This window comes from Danio aesculapii, chromosome 17 (assembly GCF_903798145.1).
Source record: "Danio aesculapii chromosome 17, fDanAes4.1, whole genome shotgun sequence".
NCBI lineage: Eukaryota > Metazoa > Chordata > Actinopteri > Cypriniformes > Danionidae > Danio > Danio aesculapii.
In genome coordinates, this window is record NC_079451.1 from 53,468,463 (window position 1) to 53,480,607 (window position 12,145).

Sequence of the window (12,145 nt, forward strand, 5' to 3'; positions counted from 1 at the left end):
TTACTATCAAATCTCTTACCATCCACTCCGCTACCAACAACTGTTACCGTCAACTATTTTTTTTCGTCAAATCTAGTATCGTCAACTCTTTTCATCAAATTCTGTTACCGTCAGCTCTTTTCTTCGTCAACTCTATTACCATACACTCTTATCATCAACTCCCTTACCGTCAACTCTGTTACCGTGATCTCGCTTACTGTGATCTGTTACTGTCAACTTTGTTATTGTCAACTCAGTTACTGTCAAATCTCTTACCATCTCCACTCCGCTACCGTCAACTCTGTTACCGTCAACTCTGTTACCGTCAACAATTTTTTTTCATCAACTCTGCTACTGTCAACTCTGCTACTGTCAACCCTGCTACTGTCAACTCTTTTCTTCATCAACTCTTTTACCATGCACTCTTATCGTCAACTTTGTTACTGTCAACTCTGTTATCATCAACTCCCTTACCCCCAACTTTGTTACCATGATCTCTCCTACCGTGATCTCTGTTACTGTCAACTTTGTTATTATTAACTGAGTTACTGTCAAATTTCTTACCATCCACTCCGCTACCGTCAACTCTGTTACAGTCAAATATTTTTTTCATCAAATCTATTATTGTCAACTCTGCTACAGTCAAACCTTTTTTTTCATCAACTATTACCGTCAATCAACTCTGTTACCGTCAACTATTTTCTTTGTCAACTCTATTACCACACACTCTTATCGTCAACTCTGTTACCGTCAACTCCCTTACCGTCAACTTTGTTACCGTGATCTCTCTTACCATGATCTGTTACTGTCAACTTTGTTATTGTCAACTCAGTTACTGTCAAATCTCTTACCATCCACTCCACTACCGTCAACTCTGATACAGTCAATTATTTTTTTTCTTAAACTCTAATCATCAACTCTTTTACCATCCACTCCACTATCATCAACTCTGTTACCGTCAACTTTTTTTTAATCAAATCTATTATCGTCAACTCTTATCATCAACTCTGCTATTGTCAACTGTGCCACCGTCAACTCTGTTACTGTCTCTGTTATCATCAACTCCCTTACAGCCAACTTTGTTACCGTGATCTCTGTTACTGTCAACTCTGTTATTGTCAACTCAGTTACTATCAAATCTCTTACCATCCACTCCACTACCGTCAACTCTGTTACTGTCAACTCTTTTCTTTGTCAACTCTTTTACCATGCACACTTACCATCAACTCTGGTACTGTCAACTCTGTTATCATCAACTTCCTTACAGTCAACTTTGTTACCGTGATCTCTGTTACTGTCAACTCTGTTATTGTCAACTCAGTTATTATCAAATCTCTTACCATCCACTCCACTACCGTCAACTCTGTTACCGTCAACTATTTTATCATCAACTCTTTTATTGTCAGCTTTGTTACCGTCAAATCTATTATCGTCAACTCTTATCATCAACTCTGTTACCGTCAACTGCGCTACCATCAACTTATTTATCATAGACATTCTGTAGTACACAGTGCTGTTAAAATAAAAATGACTTCAGTGTTGACAGAAAGCTCACTGTCTGCTAGAAGTCACTCTGCTAAAACATTCACTATCAAACTGACATACTTGAGTCTGATCCCACCGCGAGCCTCAGTCTGAAGGGTCAAAGAGTCAAACACACGCAGAGAAAAACTTCATTATGAGTCCAAAACACATCAAACATCTCCTGACCGTCCACAGCTTCCTGCAATAACAGGAAGTCCCCGTCGGACCCAGAGGAGGATCCAAGCATCTGCGGTTCTGTTCGGCTTCCGTGCATAATTACAGAAAACGGTTTGCAGGGAAAAGAGGGATGTTATAAACGTAGAGGCCAATTCATGTGGCGGAGAGATCAGAATCAGATGAAAAGAGCTCATAAACAGCAGAAAACCAAAGACCAACATACCCCACAACACCTGAAGGATGTTCAACAGTGAAAGCCAGAGCAAACAGAGCAGAAGATGTGTTCATTCACTGGTCAATGGTGGGTTTATTTGACACTTTCATATGACGAACTCTCTCTTAAAGTCAGCATGAAACAGAAGCTGCTCGTGTGTTTTCTGGATCAACAGCACACATACTGTTGAAGGCTGAATTATTCGCCCTGCTGTGAAATTTTTGAAATATTTCCCACGTGCTGTTTAACAGAGCAAAAGAAATTTCACAGTATTTCCAATAATATTTTTTTCTTCTTTAGAAAGTCTTATTTCTTTAAGTTTGGCTGAAATAAAAAAACATGTATATTTTTAAAACTATTTTTAAGGTCAATATTATTGGCCTCAGCTCAGTGGTTAGCACTGTGGATTCACAACAAAAAGATCGCCGGTTTGAGTCCCGGCTGGTTCAGTTGGTGTTTCTGTGTGGAGTTTGCATGTTCTCCTCGTGTTGGTGTGGGTTTCCTCCGGGTGCTCCGGTTTCCCCCACAGTCCAAACACATGCGCTATAGGGGAATTGATGGACTAAATTGGCAGTAGTATATGAGTGTGTGTGTGTGTGAATGAGTGTGTATGGGTGTTTCCCAGTACTGGGTTGCAGCTGGAAGGGCATCCACTGTGTAAAACATATGCTGGAATAGTTGGCGGTTCATTCCGCTGTGGCGACCCTTGATAAATAAGCCAAAGGAAAATGAAGGAATGAATGACTCTACATGCGCTATAATCAGAGCTGTACCTGAGGTTCCTCCAGAAGCTCTTCCTCCAGATCTTTCAGCAGATCCTCGATTCTCTCTTTCTCCTGCTGCGTGAGAAAAACTGAGCTTCCTGACGCCCCTGCCAGCTGAACAAACACAAACACACACTTATGCAAATCACAGACAAGGTAATGCTCGGATTTTGCGTATATGAATAATGTCATATACGCAACACTACACACACACACATATACACATATACATATATAAATATATATATATATATATATATATATATATATATATATATATATATATATATATATATATATATATATATATATATATATATATATATATATATATATATATATATATGTGTGTGTGTGTGTGTGTGTGAATATTGCAAAAATAGCCATATACACAAACAAGTTGTCCCTCAAAGATCCAATATTCTCTCCAGGATGATTAAAGAAGCATTAAAAAGAAACATTAAAAATACACAATTTATTTGACCTTTTGTAGTTTGTAATTTATTTGTGTAATAACTGGTTTGAATATAAATGTATGATCTTTCTATTCCTGAAGATATTCGGTGTCCAAACTTATTTTAATGAACATAACTGTTTAATAAAACTGATCTGTTTAAATGCACCATAAATATATTGTCAGTTTTGACTGAAGAATAGATAAGAATATTAATTTTCATAAGAGAGTGAACTCATTTATGCCAAGCGCTGTGTGCAGATTTTTCAACCATCTGAATGACTAAAGGCTGATTTATACTATGCTACGGCGCAGTTTTGTACAATACATAGATATCGTTTTGTACAATGCACTTTTCTACAATGCACTGATATCGTTGATAGGGATGCAATGATTAGCCGATTTCACTTTTAGCCACATTACGGTTAATCATAAAGGCCCCGTTTCTGTTGAACGGAACAAAACTGCTGCAACTAAACATAGTTATGCCAACTGTGTGCTAGTTTAAAGTTCCGATCTTCTACCGTGGTTGATACGCACGCACATTGAATTAACTAGCAGCAGGTCGTTCACATATTGCGTCTTTTCCGCACGCAAGTTCATTATTTCCAATGGAGACGTGCGCATAGTGGGAGCGGTGCGTGCACGGCTCGCAAGCGGACCTCCAGGCGCACACAGTAGAAATTATCTCACGCTATAGTCATGAGTGTTGTGCGGAGCTTTCAGTGCAATGTAAACAAGATATGTTTGACGAATTATTCAATTCAATTCTCCTTTATTAGTACAGCGCTTATACAATGTAGACTGTGTCAAAGCAGCTTCACATAGAAGATCATCGTGAATTAAAACAGTGTAGTTCAGTTTTCAGTGTTTAAATTCAGTTCAGTTTAGCTCAGTTCAGTGTGGTTTAATACTCACTACTGAAAGTCCAAACACTGAAGAGCAAATAATGCGTTTTAATCAGAGAATTATTCATTCATTTTCTTTTTGGCGTAGTCCCTTTCAAAAGTTCACACTCAGCTGATGATTGATAATAAAGCTTGTTTGGCATGCTGTCCCGGGAGAGAGCCCTGAGCTTATAAGATCCTCGAGCCCTGGGCTCCCTCCCGTTGCAGAGAAAGAGGGGAGTTTGAGCTCAGGTAGATCTTGATGACTCCCCCTCCTGCTTAGTGTCAGATATGGATGCTGAGGTGTACTCGGAGCTTGGCTAAAATATTTTGGATTAATTGTTTAGGGTGCTTGTTTTTGAACTGTGGGAAGAAACCGGAGGACCCGGGGAAAACCCACGCGAGCACGGGGAGAACGAGCAAAACTCCGCACAGAAATGTCGCCTGGTTTGGAAAGGAATTAACCAGGGGCATTCTTGCTGTGAGGCAACAGCGCTAATCACTGGCCACCGTGTCGCCCGTTTGAATAGGAGGGAAAGTAGGGTTAGGTGGGGGGGTATCTTCAAGACGAAGATATTGAGATGAGAAAAGTCTGGTTATTTATAGTGAGTTAAGAATTGTCTGATAGGATAATTAGTCATGAGCTGATGTTGGAACAGCTGTGAACAATCATAAACACGTGATCCTCTCCAAATCTGTTTATAAATACACTTTACTTCGTTAGACGAATTATTACAAATAATTAAAATGATTATGTATGTATGAACACAGATAATAACAACAGTTCATTTAAATTCTTAGCTAATATATAGCTCAAATTAACATTAGACAAATACTATTTTCTTTCTATTCTTATTTTTATTTCTTTATTCACTGTTCAGTCATTTATTTTCAGTGTAAAATTATCACTCATATTTAAATCAAAAACTTTTTCATTTAAGTCCAGAGAAAGAAATGGACTATTGTTTGTTTTTATTAATATTTTGTGCTGTATTTGGTTACTGAGCAGCAATGAACAACACTTTAAAATAAGCAGTTTTCTTGTGATTTTCTAAACTAGTAGTGTTTTGAATTTAATAAATGCATGATAATCCTGATAACCGTGAAACCATGATTATTCTTCAGACTATATAATCATACAACCAAAATCTATAATCACTGCATCCCTAATTGTTATACAGTTCAAAACACAACATATGAATGTGTCTGAACGTAGAAGAAGCCTACTTGAGCAACACACTGATGTTGTTGTGCTTCAACAACATTTAACTATGTTTGTGAAAAGAGCCACACTGTACAATGCACTGATGTTGTGTAGTTTCAAAATACAATATATTAAAGTTTCAATGTAGAAAAAGCCGACAAAAATATTATCTTGCTGTAGTGTCATCACTTATATTGCAAGTCATATCTCTGCGACCCCTAATTTGGGATGCTTTTCATGAACTGGCCCCATGAGAAACTAACTGAATAGCCCTGTCATAAACAAACACCTGCAGTCGGTTCATAAGATCTGCGAGTACTGACCAACTGATACAGATCTCCAGCTGAGAGCATCCCTACTAATTAATGTACACTATTCCTGCCAAATAAACAAACAAATAAATAAACAAATAAATAAACTGTTATGTACTGTCATAATGGCAAAGATAAAATAAATGAGTTATTTCAACTATTATGTTTAGAAATGTGTTGTTAAACATCAAACAGCACTTGAGAAATATTTGATAAATAATCTAATAACTGAGTCTTCAGCTGTATATGCTGGAATATGAGGAGATCAAACACAAGCAGATCAACATTATTCAGTGGGACAGTAAACTAAAACTCTAGCTGACATCATCTTACTCTCATCTGCACATTCATCCAATCAGATGCTCTGCAAGAGAGAAGCCCCTCCCACTGAGGGTAGCTGACTCCGCCTGTCATTATGATGTTCGGGTGACGTGAACTCCAGGTAATTGCATCTGTCTGGTTCAGAAAGTGTGTGTATGTGTGTGTGTGTGTGTGTGTGTGTTCAGTCATATGGCTCTGATCAGCCTGACTGACCTCCACATACCTCAATATTTTTCTTGACAAAGTCGTGTCTGCTCTTGCTGTGTGATGCTGCTGTGTGTCTGCGATCCTCCGTCACCTCCTGACCCGCTTCAGCATGGCCCGCGGCCTCCACACACTCTGTGGAAAACACACACACACACACACACACACGCAGACATGTACACATAATCTCACAGACACACATACACAGATAGACAGACGTATACACACACACAAAACATGTATACATACACACAGACACCCACATACACACACACACACATGCACACAGACACACAAATACACACACACACACGTACACACACACACACAGTGAATGATAGGGAGGGACTCATAAATTATTTATGGTTATATTGACAAACACAGGAAATTCTGAAAATGCTGGTGTGTGTGTGTGTGTGTGTGTGTGTGTGTGTGTGTATTTGATTGTGTGTGTGAGTGTGTGTGTATATTTGTTTGAGCCAATGTGTGAGAGAGAATGTGTGTCTGTTTGTGTGTGTGTGTGTGAGCGAGAGAGAGAGAGCTTATTATGAGTGTATTATGAGAGCTTATTATGAGATTGTGTGTGTGTGAGAGAGTGTCTGCATTAGAGTGTTTCTGTTTGTGCAAGTGTGTGAGTTTCACTGTGTGTGCGTGTGTGTGTGTGCGCGTGCGTGCGTGCGTGTGTGTGTGTGTGTATAAATGCCATTTTAAGTCTAAAGCACCGACAGAAGCAGTAAAGCATGACTGAATAAGCAGATGAGGTCATGTAAAGGTCATTCTTAACATCAGGACGCCCTCTAGTGTCACGACAAACAAAACAAAAGAGATACAGCTGAAGATAGCGCTATTCACACTCCTGTGAAATCTGTATTCCTTTTCAAACATTTCCCAAGTGCTGTTTAACAGAGCAAGACAATTTTCCACAACATTTTCCTGTTTCCTCACATGTATTTTTAAATAAAATGTAAAACTTGCTGTGGTCAATATTATTAGAGAGAGAGAGAGAGGGAGAGAGAGAGAGAGAGAGAGAGAGAGAGACATAAACAAATGCTGAATCAAAACTTTAAACTCCTGAATGAATATTGGAGTTAGTTTTTGATGCTGGAGGAAGGACGACACCATGGCTGAAGTGTTTCTGTTAGACAAGTAATGTTCTGTTTTAAACTCTTTTAGTCACGCAGAGCTGATGTAGATTGTGTTGTTATGAATGGGTTATATGCACAGAAGTGTTGTTCAGCCACTGAAATCTTCCAGTGATAGATTGATGTGACTATTCATTGATGCGACTGTTTCATAATGTCCTTTTACAGCATTGATAATGTAGAATCTATATAGCTTACCAACAAAACATCAGTAAATAGCGCTATTCCGCCTGCTTTACTGAGCTGAAGATGCTTTTATATTCACATTGGGTCATTTCTGAACACTGTGACACACTCTCTATATTGTTCACCGCTACTCTGAATATTCCCTCTGAAATAGCATGTCAGTATGGCTCAGTAATAAGTGGAACTCCTGCACCCGCCGGCCAAACACTCAGCATACAGTAGTGGCTTTAGGACAAAGTGTGAGAGAGTGAGAGCAGCGATCCTTGCATGCGTGAAATTATTGCACATTATGACGAGTTCTGCTTGCTACACAACTGAAACATGCTGGATATAATACAGTTTCTGTAAAGTTATAAAGTACTATAAAGGTTTCTAACTGGCGAATGACATGATCTAGTAGTGGGTCTCTGTCATCTTTAAGGTGCACATTCATGATTTCAGGAGGCGTGGCTTTGGACAACAGAGGCGGGATTGTTTTTCAAAGACATTATGCTAATGTTTAGCGTTTTGGCTGATCATCTACAGCACCTTTTACACATGCTTTCAAAATGCATTTATTTTATATAATGTTTTATTACCACTTAATAATAATGTATATGATTTAGTGTTAGTTATATCAACCCTGTTCCTAAAGTAAGTCTTGTAAAATTCACCCCAGGTTTAATTTCACTGTATTAACAAAAGCGTCTCAGCATCAGTAATGGAAAGTCCAGAGAGGCTGAGACTATTATTGAGGTTTTACACCAGTGTTTTACTCCTCTACCTTCTGTCTCGGGTCTGGAGTTTATTTCAGTCTTCAGATCTACAACCTCCGTCTCAAACACCGGCACAAAATCCTCTTCTTCACATTCCAGACCTGCGGAGAGATGAATCTGCTCATCAATAACATCATTCTGCTCCTCCTGATTAACTGTGTGTGTGAGCGATGACAGTGTGTGTGTGTGTGTGATCAGATCAGCAGACTCACAGTCACTGGGCGTCAGAGACAGAAAGCGTCTGGTGTTTTCAGCCTCAGTGCTGCTGATGTGGAGACTCTCAGCCTGTGGAGAACATCAGCAGAATGAGGACGTGTGTGCATCTGTGTGTGTGTGAATTGTTGTATATGTTTGAGTCTATTTGTGTGTGAGTGACTATATGTGTGTGTGTCAATAATTGTATATGTGTGTATGTATATGGATGAGTGTGTGAGTGAGTCAGTGAGTGAGTGAGTTAGCATGTGTGTGAGTAATTGAATGTGTGTGTATGTGTGTGAATAATTTCATATGTGCGTGGGTGTGTGAGTGAGTGATTGTATATGTATGAGTGAATACAGTCAGATGTGTGTGTGTGTGTGTGTGTGTGTGTGTGTGTAATTGTGTGTGTGTGTGTGTGTGTGTGTGTGTGTGTGTGTGTGTGTGAGAATGGGTATGTATGCGTGTGTAAGAGTGAGTGTTTCTGTGTGAGTGTGTGTGAGGCATGTCTGTATGTGTAAAAGTGTGTTAGTACGAGTGTTTGTGCATATGTGTATGTGAGGTGTGTGAGTGTGTGTATGTATGAGCATGTGAGGTGTGTGTGACTCACCTGTAGCTCCTGCCACAGTCTCTGGTGTAACTCTCTGCCCCTCTGCTTCACCTCTCTCTCTGCTGACGCCTTGAGGGCCAGAATCCGGTCCAGCTTCTTCATCCTCCTGATGGCCTTCCTCATCTCTGGATCTTCATTCTCCTCATCGGACTCTTCTGTAAACAATCAGAAAACACTTCAGAAACAGATGACCATACAAACATGTGTTTCTGACTGTCCAGATCCTATTTTACCATGGTCAGAGCTGGTTTCTGTAGTCAGATCCGTCATCTCATGTGTGATGCGCTGGAACTAATATACAGACAAAAAGCTTGAGTTCATGTGGTCTGCAGACAGTTATAATACAGTCAGATCACAGTCAGAACACAGTCAGAACACAGACAGATCATAGTCAGAACACAGTCAGAATACAGTCAGATCACAGTCAGAACACAGTCAGATTACAGTCAGAACGCAGTCAGAACGCAGTCAGAACACAGTCAGATCAGTCAGAACGCAGTTAGAACAGTCAGATCACAGTCATAACACAGTTAGATTGCAGTCAATACACAATCAGAATACAGTCAGATCACAATCAAATCACAGTCTGAACACATTCAGATCAGTCAGAATAAAGTCAGATCACAGTCATAACAGTTAGAACACAGTCAGAACGCAGTCAGAACGCAGTCAAAACACAGTCAGAACACAGTCAGAACACAGTATCACAGTCAGATTGCAGTCAGATCACAGTCATAACACAGTTAGATTGCAGTCAAAACACAATCAGAATACAGTCCGAATACATTCAGATCACAGTCAGAATAAAGTCAGATCACAGTCATAACACAGATCGCAGTCAGAACACTGTCAGAATTCACTTAGATTACAGTCAGAACAGAGTATCACAGTAAGATCAGTCAGATCACATTCACAACACAGTCCGAATACATTCAGATCACAGTCAGAAAAAAGTCAGATCAGAGTCAGAACACTGTTAGAACACAGTAAGAACAGTCAGAACACAGTCAAAACACAGTTAGATCACAGTCAAAACACAGTCCGAATACATTCAGATCACAGTAAGAATAAAGTCAAATCAGAGTCAGAACACTGTTAGAACAGTCAGAACACAGTAAGAACTGTCAGAACACAGTCAGATTACAGTCAGAATTCACTTAGATTACAGTCAGAACACAGTCAGAACACAGTTAGATCACAGTCAGATTTCACCTAGATTACAGTGAGAACAGTCAGAACACAGTTAGATCACAGTCACAACACAGTCCGAATACATTCAGATCACAGTAAGAATAAAGTCAAATCAGAGTCAGAACACTGTTAAAACAGTTAGATCACAGTCAGATCACAGTCACAACACCGTTAGATCACAGTCAGAATTCACTTAGATTACAGACAGAACACAGTCAGAACACAGTTAGATCACAGTCAGATCACAGTCAGAATTCACTTAGATTACAGACAGAACACAGTCAGAACACAGTTAGATCACAGTCAGATCACAGTCAGAATTCACTTAGATTACAGACAGAACACAGTCAGAACACAGTTAGATCACAGTCAGATCACAGTCAGAATTCACTTAGATTACAGACAGAACACAGTCAGAACACCGTTAGATCACAGTCAGATCACAGTCAGAATTCACTTAGATTACAGACAGAACACAGTCAGAACACCGTTAGATCACAGTCAGATCACAGTCAGAATGCACTTAGATTACAGTCAGAACACAGTCAGAACACAGTCAGAACACAGTATCACAGTCAGAACACGCTCAGATTACAGCCAAATCACAGACGTTCAGAGATACTGTACCAGTGTGTGGTTGAGATCAGGACTGAGCACCTCCAGAGATCTGTGGCCTTCTGCACTCTTCCGTCTGTTCTCAGACAGAGATGAACTGGAGGCCGGACGAGAGATTTCATCCAGACTGCCCTTGATGATGTCCATACAGTCCACCGACACTGGAATCACCATCAGACCTTAATGAAACGGCTTTAATAATAACACAAATTATATTGAAAAGAATGTGTGTGTGTGTGTGTGTGTGTGTATTTAGGGAATTTAATCTGACACCCTCTATAGCTATTTTTGACAGTCTCCGCCTCCTAAATAATACATTCAGCTTCAATTATCATCAAATAATTACGTCTAACTTTCATCATTACGAATAAACATTTGCCTGAACATATATTTTGTAAATGATTTGTAATTTCAGTGATGAATAAAACACATTTAGTGTGTGTCTCTGTGTTCTGGTCAGCTCTGTTACACCAGTTATAAAGTGGCAGAACAATCTGTAAAGCCCTGATAGAAAAACCATGTGACTTGCTCCAAGTGATGTCACTTCCTCTGGCAGGAAACTCTGGAAAGCATTAAGGTGAGTCTTCTCTCATTAATACAAATGTTTAGGATTCTTCAATAATAGCTTAATTGTCAACTCGGTTACTGTGATATTTCAGAGAATTTCTCATTCATTTTTTTAAAAACATGTTGAAAATACATATAAAGCTGATCTAAATAGTCTAAAATGTGCTCTTATACACAGTCAGACCTTGATCGGTGAGCAGGTTTTCTCTTGGAGACACAATGGATTTCTCACGAGAACTTTCTGGATCCTGAACGAGAGAGAGAGAGAGAGAGAGAGAGAGAGAGAGAGAGAGAGAGAGAGTGTATAACTAGTACTTCTCACATTTTGGGGACCAAATGTCCCAACAAATACAGCAATCCCAGTCATGTGTGACATTTTTTGGTGTCTGTGAAGAAAACGGCTCATAAATGGAATGGAGAGAGGTCTGGATGCACACCTGGTGCAGTGCAATCTGAGCTGCATGTAATGCTTTTTAAAGGGCACCTATTTTACCCCTTTCTCAAGATGTAAGATGAGTCTTTTGTGTCTCCAGATTGTGTCTGTAAAGTTTCAGCTCAAAACACCCATCAGATTATTGATTATAGCTTTCAGATAGGTGGGATTTTCAGCTCTGAACATCTTGTTGGTGTTTTTGTGGCCTGTGCCTTTAATGCAAATGAGCTACTTCTCCCCGCCCACCGTTCCCACCTGCCTGTCAGAGTGTGCCTCAATCTCCAGCTGTTTCAGATAAACAGCACAGTGACAGACATGAAGGAAGCAGATCTCACGCGACGTCTTTGAGAAATTCTTCAGGAAGAACTAACCAATGATTATTTGATGTGTTTGTTGTGTAGTTGCAACGAAG

General features: G+C 39.6%; 1 protein-coding gene across 3 annotated transcripts in view; it reads right to left on the reverse strand.

Moving 5' to 3' along the window:
- fsip1 (fibrous sheath interacting protein 1) overlaps positions 1–12,145 on the reverse strand; it is a 41,467-nt gene that overhangs the window by 21,241 nt on the left and 8,081 nt on the right. The window contains exons 2-9 of one of the 3 annotated variants that reach the window (XM_056477029.1): positions 11,485–11,548; positions 10,746–10,894; positions 9,161–9,218; positions 8,928–9,082; positions 8,335–8,407; positions 8,131–8,223; positions 6,059–6,174; positions 2,668–2,772 (exon numbers count right to left, since the gene is read on the reverse strand). In XM_056477029.1, the coding sequence (XP_056333004.1) occupies positions 2,668–2,772; positions 6,059–6,174; positions 8,131–8,223; positions 8,335–8,407; positions 8,928–9,082; positions 9,161–9,218; positions 10,746–10,894; positions 11,485–11,548 (813 nt within the window). Of the gene's footprint in view, positions 1–2,667; positions 2,773–6,058; positions 6,175–8,130; positions 8,224–8,334; positions 8,408–8,927; positions 9,083–9,160; positions 9,219–10,745; positions 10,913–11,484; positions 11,549–12,145 lie in introns of all 3 variants that reach the window. The other 2 variants (XM_056477028.1, XM_056477027.1) reach the window with 2 other exon arrangements.